Source organism: Hippocampus guttulatus, chromosome 2, assembly GCF_054856545.1.
Source record: "Hippocampus guttulatus isolate MCC_2025c chromosome 2, RoL_Hgut_1.0, whole genome shotgun sequence".
Taxonomy (NCBI): Eukaryota; Metazoa; Chordata; class Actinopteri; order Syngnathiformes; family Syngnathidae; genus Hippocampus; species Hippocampus guttulatus.
In genome coordinates this window covers 9,437,209-9,462,361 of record NC_141262.1, presented here as the reverse complement: position 1 = coordinate 9,462,361, position 25,153 = coordinate 9,437,209, and the positions used below count along the sequence as shown (strand labels likewise).

The 25,153-nt window shown below is 41.6% G+C and overlaps 2 protein-coding genes across 3 annotated transcripts in view; both read right to left on the bottom strand.

The window, feature by feature from the left end:
- Positions 1-16,554, bottom strand: part of LOC147208438 (protein NSUN7) — a 39,340-nt gene extending 22,786 nt beyond the window's left edge. For both annotated transcript variants that reach the window (XM_086135083.1, XM_086135091.1), the window contains exons 1-5: positions 16,430-16,554; positions 14,710-15,055; positions 7,097-7,155; positions 1,838-1,965; positions 362-514 (exon numbers count right to left, since the gene is read on the bottom strand). In XM_086135083.1, the coding sequence (XP_085991209.1) occupies positions 362-514; positions 1,838-1,965; positions 7,097-7,155; positions 14,710-15,055 (686 nt within the window). In that variant the 5' untranslated portion in view covers positions 16,430-16,554. The remainder of the gene's footprint in view (positions 1-361; positions 515-1,837; positions 1,966-7,096; positions 7,156-14,709; positions 15,056-16,429) is intronic.
- Positions 16,555-17,995: 1,441 nt separating this feature from the next.
- Positions 17,996-24,357, bottom strand: LOC147208437 (neuronal acetylcholine receptor subunit alpha-9-II). Its single transcript, XM_086135017.1, has 6 exons — positions 23,454-24,357; positions 23,115-23,260; positions 21,864-22,018; positions 21,320-21,500; positions 20,777-21,128; positions 17,996-20,551 (listed from the first exon to the last, which is right to left on the bottom strand). Exons 1-6 carry the CDS (start codon positions 23,533-23,535, stop codon positions 19,764-19,766), a joined length of 1,704 nt encoding a protein of 567 aa, XP_085991143.1. The 5' UTR covers positions 23,536-24,357; the 3' UTR covers positions 17,996-19,763.
- Between the last annotated feature and the right edge of the window lie 796 nt (positions 24,358-25,153).

The window sequence follows — 25,153 nt, the reverse complement described above, 5'->3', positions numbered from 1 at the left end:
CACACACACACACCCTGGCACAGATCCCAGGAATGACCTTTCCGATCTCAGAGCTGACTGAGGGTAGTTGCTGATTGAATCTGTCCTCAGTGGCACGATTTACACCTGAGTGAATCAGCCCTGTCCAGAAGACACTGTTGTATATCGTAACACAACCGCATGCACTCACCATGCGCACACATACACACAGAGTTTAATTGGGTGTCAGTTGGGCACCTGGGCTATAAAATATGAGGAAGCAGTACCAAACTGAAAAGTCTGCATGCAGTGGCAAAAGGAGAGTTACATAGTGCACGAGTACTCATTTCCTCAGTGTGTGTGCATGAGCGTGTAATTGTTTCGTATGCGTGTGTGTGCTGACCTGCTCCTCAGTGTGTTGACCCATGCGTATAGTGGCAGCCTGTTGGATCTCTCCTGTTTCACCTTCACACTCTCGGGTAGAATGCAGTCAAGAGATGAAAGGTCATGTTTGATTCTATATCGGGCCAGTGAGGCCTCCAGCTTTGTCTTGAACCTGAAAACAACATACAGTATAGAGTCGTGTTTTTTTTTTTTCTTACGGAACCAATCATTGAATTCAAATCGACATCATAAAGTAGTCTAGATGTTATTTTCAAATTGCAAAGGCTGCAATTTTGGGGGGAAATAAAGGCTTTGTTTTTGGTTAGTCAGAAGCCTGTAGGTATGTGCATTGTATTTATTTCGTGTCCAGATAAGTTCAGTGCTGAAGAAGTGCGGTCCACATGTTTGCATATCGTTTCGTGAAACATGAAAATAGATGAAGCTACAGATTTGTTAACATTATTGTTGTGATCTGACTTGTGTTTATGCCACACTACTCTGGTAGAATCTAAGTTGTGAATGCTTAAAAGACTGCAATTAAAGTGGTTGGTAAATGAACAACTCAAATTGAAGTGTCTTTCATATTCGCGCACATAAAGTAAAGAATACATTTTGACGATATAGACAACGGTGTGAATTCACCACTTTAATTAATATACTTTTGCCCTTTTGCGATCCATTTAATTGTTCCAGCTTTCAGACTGGCCTGAGGATCAATTTAGCAGAACCACTTCAACTTCATCAAACATGGTGGGCTAAGGAAAACACCGATAGCGAGGATCATCCAAAACGTAGGTTGGAATAGTGCATAGCACGTCTGCTTTACAGTCAAGCTGTCCTGTGTTAAAAGTCGCAGCTCAGGGCCTACTGGATGGAAATTTCTGCGGGTTCTCTGACTTCCTCCTACATTCCAAAAACACACGTTCATTTAATTGAAGACTCTAGATCAGGGGTGCCCATTACATCAATCGTGATCGACCAGTAGATCACAGACTGGTCCCATGTCAATCGCGAGAGGTGTAGAGGAGAAAAAAAACAAACAACCATTTGTGTGTCTTTGTACATGTTAGTAATATATTTTTGTGTTAATGTACACTGCACCCTAATCATCCTATCAGTCTCATTTTCACAAAATGTATTTTAAAAAATAAAATAAAATAAAGCAGGCAAATCTTTAACCTACAGTGGCGCGTGACCTGCGTCACCGGAAGTTGTTAGAGCTCAGCAGTCTGCAATTGCAACTTGTGATCAGAGCTGTTGCGCAATATCTTTTCTCGTTTTCATTATTATTATTATTCTCATTCAGAGTGTGTTTCATGTACAATTCATCTTCGGTCGATCTTCGGTCCAAAAGGTTTGGGCACGCCTGCTTTAGATTGTCTGTAGATGCGAATGTCAAGGTCTGTGCTTATTTGGCAATATGTGCCCGGCAATTGCCTGGCGACCCGTTCAAGCTGTGACCTGTTCACTGCTCGTCCCAGCTCAATTTTCCTACCTGATGAGATAGTTCTCTACATCTCTGACATCCCGTATCGACTCCTTCCCTGTTTGGTCTTGCGGGAAAAACTTCCTGTCCTTGAGGTCATAGAGCATGACAGAAAAAAGGCTCATTTGATCATCTGGCTGGAGGACAAAAGCAATACAGTTATTTGGTGAGGGGAGGAAATGAATAAAGCATGACTATGTCTGGAGATTTCTGGCCCCATTAGGGGCACAATATCATGTTTGTGTATGCTGGAAGCTCAAATCACCAAACGTGGCATCATAACAGTGCATTTCACTGGGTGTATGCATTTGCTAAGAAATGGGAGCACAACTGGCAAGATGGTCCCTTACTCACCATCCGTGAAGCATTGAATCCATATGGATGTATTTAAAAGGCAAATTCCTTTCCAACTGCTGCATGTCTCAACAATTGATCACAAAAGATAGCAGGGCCGTATACTTTTCCATATCAGTACTTTACGTTCAGCCGAGTATGATGTAATACATTGTACAGTAATAGATTGTACATTCAAAAAAAAATCTCCCAATGCGTTTGTCCAAAGCAACAAGCAATAAAAGACAACTAAAACACTTTTTGTCCATCAAGTACTACTTGGCCTTCACTAAGTTTAAATCTTTGGCTGTGGGAAAATTCCCAGTCATTACGTTGCTGGACAACAGTATCCCACTAACGTGAAAGTGGCCAGTAAGCACATTGGCCATGTTTAGTCACCTCAGCAACAAGACAAAACCAAGATGGGTCGTTTCTGCCAGTTTGATCATTTGTTTTTCTGGGTTGAGAATTATAACATGCTCTTGTTTGAATAAAGTGTCATCCTACTGGAATGTCAGCCCTTTTTTTTTTTTTTTTTTAAATCAAGGGCCACAAAGCAGTTATAAAAAGTCAATTTACTCTTGTTCAAATGCCAGGTTTTTTTTTGTGAAAAATGACACCAAGTTGTTTGAAAAGTTTTTGCACCATTAATGTAGTCTATAACAAGCACAGTTTAATTGTTGTTTTTGTTTTTTCGCACAGTGGCTTGAAATTGTAGCCAAGCTCCGTTAGCGGTGGCCACGCGCACGCGTATATACTTGGCATCATTCTTTATCATACTAGCCACAGTCAGGGTTTCATGAAATTCGATTCACACATATCCAGAACAATGGCCGTTATGCTGACAATTAGGCATGAACAAGTCATGTAAAAAGCAACTTTTGATGATCATAATTTACTAGAGGACTCAATGACTCATTCATTCAAACCATTTCTAAAAAGTCCAACACAAAAATCTCTTTAATTCTATGCAATTCGGAACATTGTTTTTCTTTGTTTTACCTTAGTTTGTTTCTGTTTGTATTGTGAATGTGTGTGTAAAGTTTTTATGTGTGTGCGTTTCATTTCATGAAACCATGACTGTGGATGGTATGATGTGAAGGTAAGGATTTTTTGATATGGACAGCAAAAATCAAAAGTTTGTCACCTAAGACAGATAATTTTAAAGTTGTCATTCAGATCAATTGTGTGTATGATTGTTTAACATGCAGTTAATATAAATAACTTCTGGAAGAGTATTGAGAGGTCTGAGAATACTTCATCCATGTGAAAAAAGGCAGAAAAATCACAAATATTGGCCAGAGAATGACAAGGGGTGACCATGGCCACCCCTGGCCACCGTGTCGCTCTGCCCCTGGTTGAAGTACGTATAAACAACGGAAAGAATGTGCAAATCCTTTTATAAGTGAGATGTGGCTGCATTGAGACTTAACCAATCACATTCAAACTCATGTTAGATTATGTTAGTATACACCTATTACCATTTGAAGGGCCTTTGATTAACCTGAGGGAAGTTCATCTGTTCGTTCCTTTTTTTCCCCCATTTTCTAGCAGAAGACTTTGTGCTAACGCTGACTGCTATTTCGAAGCGTTCATCAGTCCCTCCACTTTGAAGTTGAGGAAGAAAAAGAATACCCATGCATGACGCTGTCAACAGAATGCTTCACTCTTTTGACGATGGGCAGTTTTGTGTTTGTGCCAAACATACCTTTTGGAATCATGAGCAAAAAGTTCAACCTTGGATTCGCTGAACCATAAGAATCGCCAAAACACATGGGAAATCTCCCAGAGAAGCACTTTTAACTGAAACAATATAAACATACAGTATATGTATTTCCAGATGCATTTGGGCTTTGTTTTTAGCACCAAATTGACAGACTCTTTTAAAATCAGAGGTCAGTGAAAATAAACTACTGTATTCGATTGTACGTAGATTTTTTAAACAGGAGTTTAGTGACCAAATATATGTTGTTTCATCCAATGATCTGAAGATAAGAGTGATGAGAAATAGACCCCTCGCCCTCCTGTTCTCTGTCTCTTCAATTGCATTCGGGAAGAAAGAAAAAAAAAAGCAGACTCGCCTCATTGTCTCATCACATTTTCAGGCTTTCGTGTGCCTCAGAAAATGATGTGGCAGGCTGAACCCTCGCGTTTGACACCCGTGTACTACAGCATTTTCCTGTTAAGTGTTCATCTATATTTGAACAGGTGAGCTGCAAGTATAGCAGTACATTACCATGTCACTATTTTAATGACATAAGATAGCACTATACTGTACACCCAAAGTTGCATGTCAGTCTAAATTTGGTAACATAATTAAAACCTTTCTTCACATGAGGTCAAGGACATAAAATGGAACAGTGTATTAGATTAATGTTTCACGTGGCTCATTTCACACCGAGTGTGGGGCTATTCCTGCTTAGTCCCTCGATTCCCCAATGTCCTTCAGGCTCTTTCAATTCTCCCCACGATTTAGGGTTAATTTCCTCACTCCATTGTGATCCGGAATGCCAGAGGCTCTTTTACAACTCAAACTCTATGTATCTACTGTATATCGCCTTTATTCTCCCTTTCTACCCCCCACCCCGCGTACCCTGATGTACGTCACTTTTACCGGCCAGTCTGCTTCCACCGTGCCTCCTGTCTCCATCAAGGTTGAACTTTATAGACACCAGCAGTGTAAAAAAAAAAAAAGATGGGCGCAATTTCTCAAACTTGTCTCATTCTGGCTGTCTTACTTGAAGGATGCAGAGCAACAAGCCACACCACAATATACAGGAAGAGGAATTCACGAGGTGAGGATGAGTGTTTGTGTGATTGGATATTCATGGATCACAGCACGCAATATAGGTAAAAGTATTCGGATAGCCTGATGTTACCTTACAGAATGTAAGAAAAGGAATAAAAGTATCTAACTGCAGCTACAAAAGTAATTGTTGTCATTTCATCCAAAAGGACGTTGTGAGATGTTAGGTCTGTCTGCCCATGGTCAGCGCAATTAGTTTTGTGATGTCATTTCCGCCAAGTCATTGAGTGCACATTTTTTTTCAGTCACTTCCTCTATAGGTTTTAATAACAGCATGTTTGTTGACAGAGACAACTTCAGGGAATAATTGTGACTATTTAAATTATGTCTGTAATAAAACAAAAGGTTTTAAAAATTACAAGGGAGACGGAAAAACATCACATCAAGTAAACCTGAAAACTTTTTTTTATCTGTCTGAGATGTAACCTGCTCATGGAGAGAGAGGGACAATATAAAAAGCATTTAAATATTTTTTTCTTCCATCTATAGATTCATTTTGTTTCTTGATATCCATTGTTTACACAACAACAGTATGTTTCTGTATTTTGTCTGCATGGAGTGCTTGTAATTTTGTGGGGGAGGACAGTCCTCCAAATCTGGAATGACCCATATGGATTATCATCAAGATTCATGACGGTTCCATCATCTAAGACAACTTGTCTAGGCTGCCCTTTTCTGGCTCACTACACATCTGTGTGTGTTTTATTATGATCCAAGTTTTCGGGACAGAAGAAGCCTTCATCTTCCCCAGGCATCGTTTTATGAGTAGTGTAAAAAGTAACTTCATGACAATCTCCTCCAGGGTATAGATACAGTATTTGCTCAAACGGCAGCACACACTAGTGATGGGCTGGCTATGTGTGTGCAATTCAACCGATTGCTTTTGGACCGATGCAATTCAGTAAGAGCATACCACATCATCCACCATCCATCCATTTTCTGATCCGCTTTATCCTCACGAGGGTCACAGGGCATGCTGGAGCCTATCCCAGCTGTCTTCGGGCAGTAGGCGGGGGACACCCTGAACCGGTTGCCAGCCAATCACAGGGCACACAGAGACGAACAACCATCCACGCACATACTCACACCGAGGGACAATCTCGAGTGTTCAATCAGCCTGCCATGCATGTTTTTAGAATATAAGAGGGAACCAGAGTACCCGGAGAAAACCCACGCAGGCACGGGGAGAACATGCAAACTCCACACAGGAACCCCGGAGCCGGGATCGAATCCACAACCTCTGCACTTTGAGAACGACACGCTAACCACTGGACCACCGGGCCGCCATGCCACATCATATGAGAGAATTTGGATTTCACCACTACATTATTGTTAATAGTACAGTATAGCTGTCCTTCAGCTCAGTAAGACGATGCTTCACTTTACATACAGATTAGTGGCATCAGGCAACTTGTCCAGTGGCCTAAAACCTTGAAACTAAGTAAAACTGAAAACATCACCTTAAGGATTAGGATGAAGTACAAAGAAGCATTCAAATGTTTCTTTTAAGCAAAATTTAAATTCAAGAAATTGACTAAACTGAGGACTCAATTTCTTCTCTCTGAAGCTTTCGTTTGGTTTCCCTTTAAATTCAGGACTTTAGTGTGTCCATTATTTATTTCAATCTATTGTGTCCTGACCCTCTTCTACCAAAAATCATCGTTCAGCCCAAATATGACATTGCCTTGAAGGAGTGCATGTCATTTACAAATAGGTCTTTCCCTGAACATTATTCCAAAGAGTGGGTTGTCATTCAGGAGTGACAGAGGACATAAAAGACACACAGTCCTTTGTGGATGGAGAAGAGGAATGCGTGAATGCAATCCATCAGTATCACTGTTCGTGATTACAGGCTGGAGATCAGAACAAAGAGCGTGTGCAGTGTGAACAGCAGGACATGAATATTGGAGAGAGCTGTGTAAAGTTTCGGTTGAGAGCCCCGGGAGTGAAAGTCTGAAATTAAGAATGCTACACACACAAACGCACACACAAGGGAAAAATAGGCCAAACTAGAAAACTGAATGGATGGATTTTTCATCGTGTAATAAAGTTTAACATTGGTTGTTTGTTCTTGGTGCTGTCAACTGCATCTCGGTGCTCAAAGGTTCTCACTGTAAGAGCTCACTTACTATTGGGTGAGAGATAAAAGAGCCTCCGTCAGTTATGACGTCTTCCAGCAGTTCTTGATCTGTACAAAAACAAATGCAACAATTTTAAATCCAGTTTATCTTGATGAATTATAATAAATGTGCATGCCATAGCTTGGCCTTTCGTTTTACATTATGACAGTGGCTGTCAAACCTTTTACCACCTAATAACAAAAAACAAAGTGTATGTAGGACAAGTGGTTAAGATTGCACGACTGTCTGTGTCTTATGTGTTGTGTTGTATTATTTTGTCATTTTATGTTGACTGTTCTTTTGATGGTGGCGCGGGCACCCTCAGCTGCTCCCCTTGTTGTCTTGTTGTCTGTTTGAGAGGGAAGAAATTTCATCTGTGCTGTATGTTGCACATACTGTACATTTGACAACGAAGTTGTACTTGACTTGACTAAAAAAGTATATGGCTCTCTAAGTACAACCATGATGACCAACGATAAAATACAGTAGCATACTAGGCCTAATTGCTCCTAAATAAATAATACATACATACATTTTACTCCTAAAAACTAAATGTACCGGAAATATTACTGTGAGCTTCTTTTTTTTTTTAAAGATTTAATAGCACTAATCCTGTGTAGGAATACGAGCATAATGATTATTGTTATAATGTTTGTGTTGTGCAGCTATATAAGCACATGAATGTATGATCAAGTCAAACTGGGGGGGGGGGGGATCTCTTTTCATCATAAGTGTTTTTTTATGTCAAAGTACTATTATGAATGCTTAATAAACATTTAAAGGCTGAGGTAGATGCAAAAGTCACATTTTCATCTTGCGGAATATTTAATATGAACAACAGATGAACGGCCCATAAGGATGGAAAAAGTGTGCCTCCAAAAAGAGTGGTAAAAGAACAAGGGCATTACAGGCTCCTGGAGACAAATTCTCATAATACCCCCTCTTTCATTACAAAATACAATTCAATTAGACTAGGTAGGGTTCATCTCCTGTGATTAAACACTTCTACTGATCTAAATTAGACTTTGTCTGATACTTCACCTGCCTCATTTAATTCCATTTATTGTTTCTTAATCTTGATGGGCGGCTGTGAAAAATAATACGCCCCAGTGGCAAAAATAAACACATGAATGATACAGGATATCAGAGTTTAATCAGTGTGTCTGAGGTTTCATTACTAAAAGGTTATAATATTTTTGTAATCCACTTTAATGAAGAAATTTCAGTAGAGCCTGACAGTAGTATATTGGCGCAATGATCTGTGGGAAAAAAATAAGAAATCAGCCCGCCCTGGCCTCATGTTGGACCTCTAATAAACCTAAATTACTACGCCTGAAGAAACACATCCAACCAGAAAAAGAAGGCGTGCCTGAAAAGGTGTCAGTCATATAACGTGCACTCATGGAAGCATGTGAAGCGGTACAATCCCAGCAACCTTGTGCTGACATATACGCTTGGTCTTCATGAGCTTCGCTGAAACTATGGTGGAATACCCATCTCTGGAAAATGAAATAAAATTGTCACCCCTTGTTTGCCAACATCTGTTTTTGGCATAAAAGAGTCAATGACTGTGTACACTTTGATGCTGACAGGATCACAGAGTTGATGTTCCTCCTGATCACTTTATTCAAGAAATATCAAATATTTATTTCCAACAAATAAAAATGCCCCAAGCCCCTCGTGGGATTCCCCCATGGGGAGACATTACAATTTACATTGGTAAGCATCACCGCACAGATAAGCTCGTAGGATATAACCAATAAATGCACAGTGATGCAATAAGGAGTCATCCATCCATCCATCCATCCATTTTCTGATCCGCTTATCCTCACAAGGGTCGCGGGGGGTGCTGGGAGTGTGTGTGTTTGGGAAAGATACACACACAAAGACACACAACTGGTCGAGTAAAATATAAAAATATTACACATCAGGGGGTCACTGTAGACGTCGGCATTCATACAGACCACAAACTGATCCTGATTCTGTTTTTGTGTGTCTCCGACAGGTGGCAGAGGAGGACTTTGCCTCCAGTGTGCATAACCTGCTACACATCTCTATTAGCCATGTATTGAAGGACTGTCAAGCCTTCATCTAATTATTCTTCATCTTGCTCATGACTTTGTCTCCAAGTGTTGAATTCTCTCGATGTTCTTTCTGATTCATGCCACGTAGTATCTCGCCTCATTTTTGCATTTTGACCATAAGTATTTTTGTTGTGTAAATATAGTCTCGGTTTTGTATCTGTCGCAGTTTGGTTTATTTCTTGTTTTTTTTTTTTTTTTACGACAAGCTATTTACGTTATACTTTCCTTGCCTTTTACAAGCGTTTTTGATTTAACTCATTTTTCCTGGGGTTTTTTTTGTTTGTTTGTTTCGGGGCGTGTTTAACCAGCGTTATTTGTTGCACTTTGTTCGGTATTACATTATTTTTAATAATATATGATTTTTTTAATTTTATTTATTGCCTTTTGAGTGCACGTTTCTATAGTCCAATTCTGTTCCGGATAGCCTCGGAACCGTTAAACCTGTGAGTGATATGGTCAAAAAAAAAAAACCTTTCAGCCTGGCTAGTTTACACGTCATTATCCCTGACTGCACATGAATCAAACAGAAGAGGAAAAAAAAGGAACATGCAATAAATTATCTATTATTATCTCCACTTCTAAAGTGCAACTCAATCCGTAAAAAACTCAATGTTTGCTGAGGCATATTATGTGACGCTAGTTGCTTTGGTTGTGGTCAACGACACACACACACACACACACACACACAAAACTTTTCTTTTCATGCTCTAAATCCAGCCTGACACACAAAGGTCTAGTCGCGATACGGCAGCCGCAGTCACGTGACGGTTTTGGGCAGAAATACTCAGAGGGGTGCAAAGAATGAACAGAATGTAGTGAGAAAAAGAAGTGGGGGAGTACTGGCCAAAGTCAAGGTCAACTACAGTCCCACACGTGCTCGAGGACAGTTATCGACCCCTGTTCATTTTCAACGCATACTTGGTCTTGGGCAATTTTGACCCAGGCCAATAATATCCTCATAAAACATCTTATCAAATGATGAGCTACAGAGCTTTAGAAAATGGATAGCCAGTCTCACATTCATTAATGGATGATTAATACTTCATCAGTGTTTCACGGAATAGGGAAAGTTGATTTTTTCTTTTTTTTTTGCTACATTGCCAGTCTTTGCTCTTCCAGCGGCAGGTGTTTTGTCTGTCTCAGGGCAGCCTCGAAACTTTATATGTCTTCTGTTCCTTATGTTTAGTATGTATGATCATTCTTTTGCTCTTTTACTCGTTGTGGGTACCCCTAAAAACTTCAAAGACCCACAGGTGCATGTTTCTGTAGGAACCAATGCAAATATGATGGTAACAACAAACAGTTCTTGGTACTGTTTCAAACTTAATGTGGAACAGTCTCATAAAAAAAAGATATATTTATGCCATGCACAGTTTCACAGCTTCAAAATTTCCTTGGTTTCACACGCAGTGGTCAAACTAAAAACTGTTTTAGCAGATACGGGTCAAACTTTGTAGCATCTATACAAAAAGAAAGCCATTTTCAAAATGTTTGTGTATTTTTGGGTGAATTTAGGAAAAGTCATCAAACTCCGGGGTAAGAGAGTGGCATTTGGGGGATTTGCATTGCATTCAAATGTCAACACGGATGTAATATGTCCGGACCAGTATGTAAGGGTTAAGAAGGTGATCATTGTGCAATAAGAAGAATAAACGACATGCATAACAAAGGGACTAGTGGTGTGCAGTCAAGGCCAGCAAGGCCTTGGCTGCTGGTCTAAACACTCTCAGACTCACTTTATAACGTACTCGAAAAGGTATGATGATCAATAGTCTTTTATCTTCATTTCTTAGCATGCCTCTTTGCTGCCCACCTTCCAGTAGTGTGTTATTTATTTATTTATCTATTTTTTACGCAAAACGCCTCTCTCATATTTGCGTTTTTGTACAGTATTTTGGAAAATTATGACTTGGTAGGTTAAGCAGTGAATTAAGTCCCCACTGAAGGCTTAAGTCCAAAATGCACCACCTGCCATTGCAAGGGGCAATCAAGAAGGCGATTAGGAGCTCTTGGCTGGGAACAGTTGTCATCTGGGCAACCCCGTGAAGTAAATGTCAGATCAAACACGAAGACTGTCATCGATCGACCGTGCAGTCACAGTGACAGATTCCTCGAATACAGAGATTACTTGACTACTTTTTTTTCTCCTTTACATCAGATAAGAGATCTAATCAGTGCTCAATATCTGCGCTCAATGGCAAATGACTATTTTGCTGCAGAAGCGTTTCTTCAAGTTAAGAACTGAACTCGGCTTTTTTTTCCCCCATCAAGCACTCTAAAGCCATGCTCGGTGATGAGTGTTGCCATTTCACATACAAGAAGGGAAATTCTCTCTGACAGTACTTTCTTTAAGGTTGAGATTGAGAGTGTCTTTATCAAAGAACATTACCAAAAATTACCAATTATTATCCATCCATCCATTTTCCGAACCGCTTGATCCTCACTAGGGTCGCGGGGGTGCTGGAGCCTATCCCAGCCGTCTTCGGGCAGTAGGCGGGGGACACCCTGAATCAGTTGCCAGCCAATCGCAGGGCACACAGAGACGAACAACCATCCACGCCCACACTCACACCTAGGGACAATTTAGAGCGTCCAATCAACCTGCCATGCATGTTTTTGGAATGTGGGAGGAAACCGGAGCACCCGGAGAAAACCCACGCAGGCCCGGGGAGAACATGCAAACTCCACACAGGGAGGCCGGAGCTGGAATCGAACCCGGTACCTCTGCACTGTGAAGCCGACGTGCTAACCACTGGATACCGGGCCGCCTACCAATTATTATTATTATTATTTTTTTTTTTTACATATACATGGAGTACAGTACTGTATATGTTGCTCTCTGTGACTCGCTGTTGTTTTGCAGCTTCTCGCGGACCGTTTGCGGACTTTTAAGAAATATATATATACAGGTATACAGTATATATTTTTTTTACCTGTTTATGCTAATTGGACGCTACTTCGCGGATTTTCGTTTATCGCGGGTGGTTTTGGTCCCCATTAACCACGATAAATGAGGGATTACTGTATATACATACAGTACATATGTGTGTGTGTTTGTTTTTTTATGTTAACTGTTTATGTTAAGAAACCTGATTTGGGACTATGGCTGAAAACTAAGCATTTAGGCCAATTCCGGCGCATTTACACTGTTCTTCTTGTTTTGATTAATGTGCACTGTCCCAAATAAATAAATAAATAAATTCAGTCCATCCTCCACAAGTGTAAGTACTACAACCTGCAGTGTTCCACTAATCTGTGTCGGTGACACATAGTGCCGGGGCCTTTGGTGATGGATGCTCAGCTATGATCTGCATTAAGAGTGGGACTTGGGAGTCCCCCTGGCATGTCCTGGTTCAGTGGATGGATAGCGTAATGGAACCAAATCATTCATAGCCGTGAGGGTGTTCCCAATACCCCCATGACCTCTCCATCTACTACAAAACACATGAATCGATTCCAACCCCCCTCGCTGCCTCACCTTCCCGTCCTTATCACCATGGTGAATACACACCCGTGACACTTGGGCCAGCAAGGCCCCACCCTCATGGCAGATAACACACCACGAGACAAATTGATCTGAAGAGTCCGACGGAAATTCCCCCTGGTAATTAAAGCATTTTCCCCTCCTTCTTGCCCTCCATCCATCTAGCTGCATCCAATTCGACTTGTCAAATGAATATTCACGCACTGACACGTGTTCTGCTAACGAAAGCAAAATTAAATCAAAATGAACGTTGCCACTGACATTATCACTCAGACGTCATGCATGTTTACCCTTAATTAGACAGTGTTGATTATATGGTACTAAATAGAAATCCCTGTTATTTGTGGGGAATAGAGGCAGTGGCCTCCCGGAAACTGAAAAATGTGTCAGCATGTGATGTTCCGCTAAAAATGTTTAGAATTGCCTATAGATGCCACGGGATTATGGCAGAGCACTACTTTTGTCTAAATTAAGTTTTTCAACTCATGCCAACACAATTCCTTGGGACCAAGATGCCACAAGATGTCAGCAAAGCACTATTTTTGTCTAGATGAAGCTCCTTACCTCTCATCGACATAGTTCTTTGGCACCACGATGGTACAGGATTGCGAATATGCAAGGGTTCACTGCATTTGATAAAAGAAACAACAGGGATTTTTTCAAGGTGGGAAAAGTGCCAAAGACGGAAGTTTTCCAGAAGACCGCTAACACATGCAAAATACAGTGGTGGATCCTCAATTTTCGTAAGGCTTGGTTTTTGCAAGATGTGTTGTTTTTTTTGGACCTTTAAAATTGTTAACAATTGTCAACACCAAACACGTCCACCCGCTTGGGGAACTTGGCCAGTTATTTCCTAGAATCAATAACCCACACAAAGCATTTCCTGTGCATGCGTAACTTTCTTACTTTTCTTGTAAGACTTGTAAACATGTCAACATGACACGTTGCATCATGGACGTAGGGCCATTTTTGGTGCTACTGGTCTTTTGTTTCCAATTCAGACATGCCCCTTCACCCTCTTTGCTCTGTCTGTATTCCTAACTTTATATTTTGTCAGCCGAATTTAAGTATGGTTAGCTGTTGCGGTGCTTTATGGGGTGCAGCACATCTTCACATGAGTGAGCGACACGGATCGTCACCCAGCGCGTGCTACATAATTCCTTGCTTAGATGCAGTATAATCTTTTTCACAAGGGTTGCTAACAGACGATAACATATGGTAATACATTCATTGTCTTGAATATCGGTTTTAAGTTTAATAAAGGTAAAAGTGATTTTATGTAGTTCATTTATGCATTTCATAGTTATTTGTATTTATTACTCATTGTTGTCTGTCTTTTAAATTATAGTCGTTCCCCATTAAAAATGTAAATATATTTCTGTTTGGAATGGATTACCGGTAGTTGGATTTACATTCTTTCCTATGGGGAATATTGCTTTGATTTTTGTCTGACATTAGTCATCCATCCATCCATTTTATATAACAATTGTTGTCATTAGGATCATAGATGAGCTGGAGCCTCACCAGCTGACTTTCAGAAAAAGGCAGGATACACACTTGACTGGCCACTAGAGAAACTGCTGAGGGCATTAACAAACCATACGATACATGTTTGTGGGATAAGGGAGGAAGTTGGAATAGACTACCTGGAGGAAACTGACACAAGTATGAAGGGAATATTGAAGACTCTACACCAGGCATGTCCAGCTCCGGGTCTGGAGGGCTATTGTCCTGCCTGTTTTCCATCTCTCCCGGCTGCAACACACCTTATTCAGATGAGCAGCTCCTCCGCCAGCTCTGAACAGCATTAGAACGATCCTGATGATTTGAATCAGGTGTGTTGCTCCTTGCAGAGCTGGAAAACAGGCAGGACAGCGGCCCTTGAGGACCGACTTTGGACACCCCTGCTCTACACAGAAGGGTCTGAGTTGAGATTTGAACCCGGGACCTTTTGACCGTGACGCAGAAATGCAAACAACCAGTCCAAACATTAGCTTTATGCATACTCAAACGTAAATTTATAAGCAAAACAACTTGCATTAGTAATCTCTTACATATCAGTGTATTGAAGGCCAGCTCATAGGCAGGACGTAGCATCTCGTCTTCAACTTGTGGCAAAGGCAGCCCCTTCCCTTCACCATACCTCACCAGCTGGCGACCTGCAGGCTTCTCCTGGTGGCTGTTCTGGAAGATGACGGAAGCTAGCAGGTAAACACTGTCTGGGAAAACAGCTTGACTTTGGCTGGTGCTCAGGAGGTTCAAGGGGACTTGAGAGGCACCACTCTGGAGGTCTGTTTCACCCTCATGTTGGGAAATAGGTTCATTTATTTTCCATCTGGAAATGATATGACATCTCCCACTGTTTACTTTTGTCACTGGTGTCTCTTTTTGCTCAGACATCTGAAATCAGAACAGAGCAGTGTTTCCCTTTAACGAACTAAGGCACATATTTCCAGAGTGTAAGTCACTTATTTTACATATAAAACAGAATTGTTTTACATATACAATACAATGAGAGGTCTTGTGGAAGTGCAATTAAATGTTCTGCCTATCACATTATGTTGCTGACATAGAGAGATGAGCAAAGATACATTATTTGCACTAAATAAATAATGTTTCACCCATTGAAGCGAAATTGGGTCATTTCCTGTGGCACACCTGCTGAGCTCTCATGGCACAATAATGTACGACAAAACAGTGATTAGGAATTACTGCAATTAATATACCGTACTATACATATTGGGTGTACAATTCTTTATTGTATCAATTTATACAGTATTACTGTCAATCACATAATACTTGCAACTTTGTACAAAGTGTGCAAATATTACGGAGCAAAATTAGACAAAAACATTTATTACCACATTCCAACATGCAACGCAATCTCCGATTTGTTCTGCAAATTGCTTACATTAGATTAAATTTTCTTTGAATTCCTTCTTGTCACGATTTGGTTTGGGACCAACAGGTGGCACTGTAGGGCTCCCCCTGCAGTTGCACACCTGTTGGTCACTATGTAATTATTAGTTGTATAAAAGGACTCCTGCCCGAACACTCAGTGTCAGGTCATTGTTGCTGTTTGCTCTTGGCTACTGTCATGTTAGTTTGTTGCTGTTTGCTCTTTGCTACTGTCATGTTCGTTTGTTTGCTGTTCCTTTGCTGCTGTCAGGTTTGTTTCGGTCATGTTTTGGTCACGGTTCTGTTTTAGCTTCAGTTGCTATTTTTGTTTGCTACTTTGGACTATGACTGTTTTTGGATTTCGTTTTCTCTGTGTTTTATCAATACACTTCAAGTACATCCTGCTCCTGCCTGCTTTTTGGGGTCCACCACCACGCAACGTGACACTTCTTAATGCATTCTTTCCCTTTGTTGATTATTTTTCTACAGCAGCAGCAAAAATATTATTTCAGTCGAAGTGAAATTAGGTAATACAGTACACGAACTCATGTTTCCAGTCTTCATTGAAGTGAAACCGAACTTTAAAAATGGACGGTTATCCCTGAAATTGAACGTGGCCTTTTCCTAGCACTGATTCTATTTGACGCGCGTTGACAGAATACATTTAGATCTGGACATGCAAAGCAAAGTTTGCTTTTCCCAAATAGACGCGCAAGAATCTCCAACAAGACAACCTCAAGCTCGATTCAAAGTCGCGTTTGCGGCGGATCAAGAATGAAACAGCATTGCCCCCTTAGTGAAGGCGACGTAGCTCGTTGGCGTTTAACCCGCATATTCGGACAAATGAGAAGTACAGTAATGGAAAACAGCTCAAACCTTAATCGGTTGCAGCAGATGGCGTCCACAAGCTGTTTCCAAATTTCTGTGGGAAAGGCGGATCGTTTAAGGGACGCAGCAGAATAGACGTCCCCTCCTGAACAGCTTGCAACGCACTAGATTCGTTTTGGGACACTTTCTGTCAGTGTGTTTTATACAAATAGCTATTTAAAGCTGCATCAAAAACTCTGAAACATAATTTGATCATGTTTATGCTCTTTGGTATACAGTGCTGTACTTATACTGTGGGTGCCTGGTATTTTTTATAGCACTGAAAATCTATAATAAAAATATTTTGGGGAAAAAATTATCAGCTCATCAGCAAGCTCTGCAGAAGCCTGATATCGATCGTGTTCATTTGAATGAGGTGTGTTGCAACGGGGAGAGATGGAAAACATGCAGGACAACGGCTTTGACACCTGTGTGCTAACCAATCATCCTGCCGCCTGTATGTGTTGCTTGTTTTCAAGATCAAAAAATACGGGTGTGTTTGTGACTGTTGCTGCTATGACAATTTAATTTCTCTCATGTCATCCGTCCATCCATATACAGGCTACATATTTTATAGTGCCCTTTTTCGCAAATGTACTAGAGTAATTCCAACTACCGGAGAGGAGATTGTGCAATGCGTATTGATGCATCACCCGTATTGTTTTGTGTTTTTTGTTATTGTAAAGTGTCCTTGGGTGTCTTGAAAGGCGCTTATAAATAAAATGTATTATTATTATCACTTCCACCAGACGCAGCTACATGCTCACAGCAGCATGACACTGTACACAGCATTATAGTGCCCTCTGCTGTTGAATAAAGGCCACAAAAGAAACTTGACAGCGCGTTGAGCACGTTTACGGTTGAAAAGGGATGAAGGCACAGGATATGTCGGTGTATATCACATTATCACGTATAGCAGAGTGGCGCAGCGGAAGCGTGCTGGGCCCATAACCCAGAGGTCGATGGATCGAAACCATCCTCTGCTAAGAGAGAACATTTTTAGGGGCGCCAATTGGTTTGGAGGAGGACACGTCTGCCCAGTTGCGGATTGTTAAGAAAAACATCAGTGACTTCTCATTATTTAAAGACATTCACTTGTTCCACCCGTCAACCGTCACGCGTCGTGGGCACCCCCGTACCAAACGAGTCTCTCAAGAGAGGAATGTTGTCTGTTGGAGACCACAGTACGAATCCACGACCGCAAATAAACGTGCCTAAATTGTTCAAATGTTAATTATTGAGCATTCTAAATTCAGATTAGTAAGAAATCAAAAGTATTAAATACCTAAAGTAGTTTAGTATGATATATTCTTTTCCGTAATAGTGTTGCCATAGTATCAAAAATACTAAGGAGAAAAATATATATATAAATCTAAACAGTCTATGTGAGAATGGCCATTTTAATCTTGTTTTCCATTCTATCTGTGTTCATGTGTATGTGGAGCAGATGAGCCTTTTCCCCAGGCTTTGTGATTACAGTCATAGCCTCTATTTTAGTTGTATCGCATTTACTCCAAATTCATAACTGGCACTGAAAAAAAAAACAAGTTAAAGGAAACCTGTTTAAAGTTTAAACAAGGGATTTTTATTCGCAGAGACCTTTATGGCCTGTGGGACTCCAAAGGCAGCTGATGGGTATCGGTTGGCCAAGTGGAACACAGCTTCAGCGGCCGCTGAGGCAAAAACTCAGGTGTAGGAAGAGTTTGGTGAGGCCGAATTCCGGACGGCTTCGAAGAAATCATGGTCCACCATTCGACTTCTTAGGAGGGGGAAGTTGTGAACCATTAACACTGTGTACAGTAGAGATTTGGCACAGCTGACCTCGACTCAGGCAGAATACTTCGAAGACCTCCTCAACTCCATCAACACGCCTTCCATAGAGAAAGCAGAGTCTGAGGACTCTGAGGTGGGCTTTCCTATCTTTAAAGTTGAAGCCACGAAGTGGTTAAAAAGCCCCTCGGTGGCAAAGACCCAGGGGTGGATGAGATCTGCCCGGATTTCCTCAAGGCCCTGGATGTTGTGGGGCATTCCTGGTTGACACGCCTCTGCAACATCGCGTGGCCTTCGGGGAGAGTGCCTCTGGATTGGCATAATGTGAATGGAGGGTGTTTCGTGCTATTGTGCAATATCTGTCAAATATGTATGAACAGCTGTACATCCTAAAGATGTATGAAATAAATGAAACTCTTTTCCAGTCAAAACCACCCAACCTGCCTACATGCGCCCAACATTGTACAGTATTGTACTCCTATTAAAATGCATGCTGTTTTGGAGAAGGGGATGTCAGACTGTGTTCCATGATTAATGCTCCATATTACCTTACATTCTCCAGTGCCCAAGCTGTGCTGCAAACAAAGCATGCTCATTTCCCATTCACTGGGTGATTTTGAAAAGAAAAAAAAGATTCAGCTAATCCTGAATGTGTACTAACACTGTACTTTCGAGTGGCCTGGGTTTCTGATTTCACTGTGGTGAATGCAGGTGAACAGCAGATCCTCTTTCTTATGTGTGTTCAAAGGTTGGGGAAGTATTGTACCTATAAAGTTGAGCTTGACCATGAGCATGGCAACACTTTCAATGTAAGCAACAATCATATGCATGTCAAGACGTATGCAAAATGTGAAGACAGAACAGTGGTGTGCTTTAGCTTTAAGATCAATATAAACACAACCTTAAGTTTAGAACAATAGACTTTGATGATTTTACAAATATGTGACAGAAATGGGAGGAAAAATTACATTACTGCGCACAAGTCATCATTATGATTGTTGTTTATAGCGAAGTTATGGTGTCTTTTTCTAGAAGGAGGGAATCTATTAAAGTTTTACTTGTTTGCTAAAAAAAACTTGACGAAATTACTTTTTGCACTCAGGCCAAATGTACACTAAAGTATTGCTTTGGCGCCATCTTATGGCATCTCAGTGCCAAAGTACTCTGTTGGAGTAAATTGAGGAGTTTCATTGCGTGCTTTGTTGCCATTTTGTGGCATCTATGGGCAGTATGGGGCTTAATTTGTTTCATGGCCACTGACTCTTGGGCAACTCATTCTTGCCATAATAGGTTGTCATGGTGACTGTGATACGTCATTTTAATTTGATCACTGGAAGATTAACACACTAGATTCTTGGTTAGTGAATAAAAGTTGTTGCGTTAGAGTATCACGGATCTCAAGGCACCACTGTATAGGCAATAACAAACCATTTTTGGGTGGCTATCATTTAATCGCAGATTTTTGCTTTTCGTGATAGGGTTCAGACCCGGTCCCGCCCGGAAATAATGGCGCTTCACTGTCCGGTTCTTATTTAAAGAGCTCAACAGTATAAAACCAGATTGACTGTATTGGTCACTGGGCCTTCCCAATGACAAGGATGCTCATAAGAAAGACCATGATGAAGAAGATCCACATGAAGAACCTGTCCATCACTTTAGCAATCTTCTTCCACTCAGCCCCCTTGGCGCATGTGGCCCTCTGCTCTCTGAAACAATTTGCAATGTATTCAACATTGCGCACCAATTTAGGGTCCGCACCAGGGATGCCGTTACCATTCTGACAGAACACACAGGGACCAAATGTTACCGTAGGGCCTTGGACTGGTGTTTTTTTGTCTTCGGGGCAGCAGGGTGGATTTTTGTCTCTGGGGCAACATGGAACCTTCTGCTCATCTTTACAATCATCCCCTGTTGCAATCTTCCCATTAGAGCATTCATACTTCCCAAGCGGAAAGGTAGAGTAGAGGCTCCTCTCTGCCCTGGTGATGTGGTGCTGAGTTTTCATTTTGGGATGTTCTTGTGGTTTTGGAGTCTGTGGCTTGGGGTTCTTTTGACCCTGTTGCTTTTCTCGACTACTGTGACATCCTGCTTGGCCGTTTGCTCCAATGTGGGAGGTGAGGTACGGGCGACTGACATCATTCTGAGCCAAGTGAGCGGATGAAGAGAATGGGGATGAGGAGGAGGCGCAGTTCTCGCCCACTTCATACACACAGAAGATCTTGGACATGTAATCAATGATGAGGACTTTCGCCCAATGGGGTACTGGTTTGGCCTCGGGACCACAGAAGTGGATATTCATGATGAAGATGGTGAGAGCTGTGGAGGCTGTGACCATTGTCATGGTGGCGATATAGTACTTGCCTGAGTAACAGACACACACACACACACACACACAGGTAAAATTGCACAGCCTTCTACTTGGTGACGTAAAATTAAAATTAAAAGCTATTTTCTGTGTCCCAGTATCAGTCAAGGTACTCTATCTATCTATCAATGAACGAATGAACAAATCTTGACTTGAACTCTATCGCTTCCTGTTGAAATCATTTTATTAAAACGCAAAACCCAAAGTGAGACATCTCTTACCTATAAGAGGCACACTCTCTGAGGGAGGCATGCTCTCGGCCACCATGAGCTGGAACACGGTGAGAGCCAGAAGCACCGTCACCCCCAGAGAAACCTTCTCCCCAGAGTCTGCAGGCAGGTAGAATCCAAGAGGAGCCAAGAAAGAGATGAGGAAGCATGGGAGGAGGAGGTTGAAAATGTAGAAGGAAGAGCGGCGCTGTAGCAGCACTGTGTAGGTGATGTCAGGGTACGGGTCGGAACAACAGCCGTACATGATGACGTTCTTGGTGGCCGGCATGCCGTGGCACTCCCACTCCACATTTTCTACAAAGTCGGATAGGTCGCCGCTGTCCATGCCCATGAAGATGTCCACCTGCAATGCGGGGCAGGGATGAGATGGTGAAATTTCAACGATAGATGCTGGGGTTCACTTGACATTTTCATTGTTGCTCATTGTTTTCATTGTTTTCTCTTGAACCAGTTGGGATGGTTCCGTTTTGTTGCACTTTGTGGTACAGTGACAAGAAAGCTATTCTATTTTATTCTATTCTATTCTGTTCATACCTGGTTTCCATTGTAGGTCCAGGATCCGAAGGTCAGATTACATTCCTGGCTGTCGAAGGGAAAGTAAGAGACGTCTACCACACAGGAGCTCTTGGTGATGGCGGGAGCATCCCAGGTGATCTCTCCATTGTAGCGTAACTTCACGTTGGTGTCCATGGGTCCGGACAAGGCGTCATCAGCCCTGGACGAGCAGAGAAAGAGTAGCAAAACAGCTTGAGAGCATCTAGTCCCCCATTGTCACCTCCTTCTCCTCTTCTGCAAAACTTAATACTGTTAAGAGGTTAACATTTTATTTTGTTGGAGACACCAATGATTGTACTGGAAGTGAAAACTGTCGGAATTCGGAGATCTGACTACTCGGCTAATTGATTCAACCTCTGATATATCGTATACATAGAATATTAGTACAGGTCTATACACATGCGATTAGATTGTTGAAATTACATGTAACATAGTGATATGACAGAAAGCACATTGTTTGGCAAAACAAAAAACTTTATAATCGCACAGCAGTCACCAAAGAGTGAGTGACATCTGGGCATACTTGTTATACAGGACAAGATCAGGTCTCCAAACAAGGTTGCTGGGGATGTGGATGATCTCCAATCCGTCATAGTCTTCCTTATTCCACTTCAGGTAAGCATCGTGCCACCTCTGTCTTATCCACAGATAGGCAATCAACACCTGGTTCCTCTCATCCTGAAAGCACAACCAGCGCAAAAACACACTTTGGCTATCAGTCTTCTCTATTTGTGTATTTATAGCTATAGCACCACTTAACTGTTTTCACTCCTCCACACACACACACACACACACACACACACACACAAGTAGTTGTTGAGTGCAAATTGAAACTGTCGTGGACCTGAATGGGAACCTGAGAACCAGCTCAGTAACAGTAGGCATGGCCTGGTACTTTAAGAGCCAAGCTTTTCATTTAACGACATTAAGCCTCTGGGCTCTATGATAGCCATTTGGCTTCCTTTTATGGAGCCATTTCAGCCGTGTTAATGTAAGTGTAATAAAAATCCCTAAGCGTGGTAAGTTTTTAATCTCCAATTTATGCTCTTTAAAGTCCCTGTAAGGTGACATTCAGTACTTCTACATTTGACACACCACAATGAACACTTTTGTTCAACTTCCAAATTTGAATGATGAAAAAAAAAATCATCAATCAGAAAAAAATTCAGCTTCATTGTGTAAAATCAAGCCATTTTCCTGCTTTCAAGTACAGTGTGAAACCACAACGCTGCTGAAAAATGGGCACTATTTGTCTAGCATCTTTCTTCTGCCCACACACACAGCCTAACATTTTTTAGCCACAAAATTATATGTGTTTAAAGCCTCCAGAAGCTAGAAAATATCCTACGAGGTCATTGCAGGGCTTTTTATACACAAAAAAGAGGCGCTGGCCACCAACTCTCTCAGGAACTAACAGGTGTAGCCCTATTAATAATAACTCAGTAACTTGCTAGTGTGCCCGGCAACCATTGATACGAACCAAGGTGCCGAAGTTCTAAAGTGTGGGCAACTCATTCTTGATGCTGAAGTGTGTCACCGGGCTTTTTTCCAGCCATGCCCCAAAAATCACGAAGGTGAAATGGTGAAAAACATGTAGAACGCATTTAACAGCAAATCTATGAACTCACTTTACAGTGTCTTTAAATATAGCAACGATGTATGGTTTGCATCAATTCCGGCTCTAGGTGACTAATTTTGTTTCATTAGGTTATTAAAATCTAGGTTTTATGTGGACGATGCAATGATTATAGAGTTTGAAGGAAGCAGTGCTCACCATATCTTTGATCTGCGAGAGTGTGATTTGTAAAGTCACGTTCAGAGCTCGGTCTGTGTCCTCCACGGGCCGCAGGGCACTGGTATAGTTTTCCATCAAATCATGGAGTAGCTTCTGGGCATAGTGACCTTGAGCTGAATGAGCCACTGCAGAAACAAAGTTCACCTTTAACGTCTTGAGTTTTGGATAGACCAAACCCCAACACAGTTCTTGCTAAGAATTTGTTCAAACTTGTTTTAGGTGGCAGTGCATTGCACCCTGCTCTGAGGTGCAGTATTTCAAATATTTAGAACAAATCAACAATTAGCAAAAACAAAACGTCAAATAAAATGATCTTACCTGAAGGGAGCAGCATGGCCAGGCAAAGTATTTGGATCATCTTGTCCAGGTGCGATGTGGGAGAAAAATTAAAAAAATACATTAAACAAATAACCTGTGGCACATGATACCTCAAATGACAATGTCCCAATATTGGTCCATGGGCCCACCTGAGGACCTTAAGTGGGATCAGAGCTGGCGCGGTGCTCTGCAGGGGGTGGACACTGATAATGACACTGGAGCTGCTATCACGTAACTCAGCAGCAGAAGACTGAGAGAAACAGGATGCTCACCAGTCACCGCCTCGCCACGCACGGCTGATTCACCTGGCGGGCATCTTCACGCCACAATGTTGAAAACATAGAAGCTTAGGACAAGTGAGCACAGTTCAAGTTGTACAGCCATTTTTTCAAACAGATTATTGTAAGGCAACTATGAGGACAATGAAACCAGCCACACATTGGCTGGTTGCTGTTTGGTGGTCAGAGGCCAAAACCCTGTAACCTTATAAAGTGGGTTTTTGGAATGTAGGAGGAAACCGGAGTACCCGGAGAAAACCCACGCAGGCACAGGGAGAACATGCAAACTCCACACAGGAAGCCTGGAGCCGGGATCGAACCCACAACCTCTGCACTGTGAGGTCGACGCGCTAACCACTGGATCACCGGGCCGCCAAAAGACAATTGTACATGTTTAATATTTTTGCAAGTGTTTTGTCTCTACCACAGGGCTTACAGTGACCTGGACCTGAAGTGCTCTGTCCTTTTTTTTTTGCCGAATGGGGAAATTGGTTTCGCACAAGCCCAATTAAGTTTTGGCAAATTAGAAAAACTCGTACATAGCAACAGCGATGAACAAATTTTTTTTTAAGATATTCAACCAAACATTTGTTCCAACTAAATCATCTTTTGACTGACATTGAATGTATGAGGGGTGGGGGTGGGGGAAGACTGTCTTATGTTTGGATTACGTGATGAATTGAGAATTGATCTTGGAGGACCATCACAACATAGTCCCTGTGGGATAAAAGTCAAATTAGTGTAAATAAGGATCTTGTTCTTTTTGAGGCAATATGTTTAATGGAGTACGTAGACTTATTAACTGTGCATGTGTACCTTTGTGTCTGGTGAGTACATATTGGTACTACTAGTGACGGAGAGGCTTTTGTCTCATGGGAAGCGTTGAAAGCTGGGTCATAATCATCTTTCTTTAGTCATATGGGCTGCTTTGTAGCCAATAAGCGGTTCGCAGTCTTGTGCCGCTGCCGTCTTGAAATATAGCGCTCATTGCCAGGGTTTGTTGGAGACGATCTAAGAGGCACAACATGCAAGCTGGTGTACCATCTGTTACCCTGTTCATTACCCGCCCGTGAATGTGAGGTGATCTGTATTTTATGATAGATGATTATAACCCTGCCTGAAGTACTAAAAACAAGTTTGTACCCAAGTCTAAACATGGTAGGAGTAAACACGTGTATATACAGTATCACTCTATGAGATACACTCATAAGCCTTCATACATGTAGCATTTCCTCTACTAGACAGATATGCAAGTCCATCTTTGTGATATTTCTATTTCAATAGCTGATTTTGGGCTTCTACCTCCACCACCCTCCCCCCTTTTTTTTAGCTCAAATAGCCACCTAATAACTCTAATTTTGGCAGTGACTCAAGTTTTGTAGTGTTGGGTTTGTGTTGCACTATACACATCTATGCTAGGAT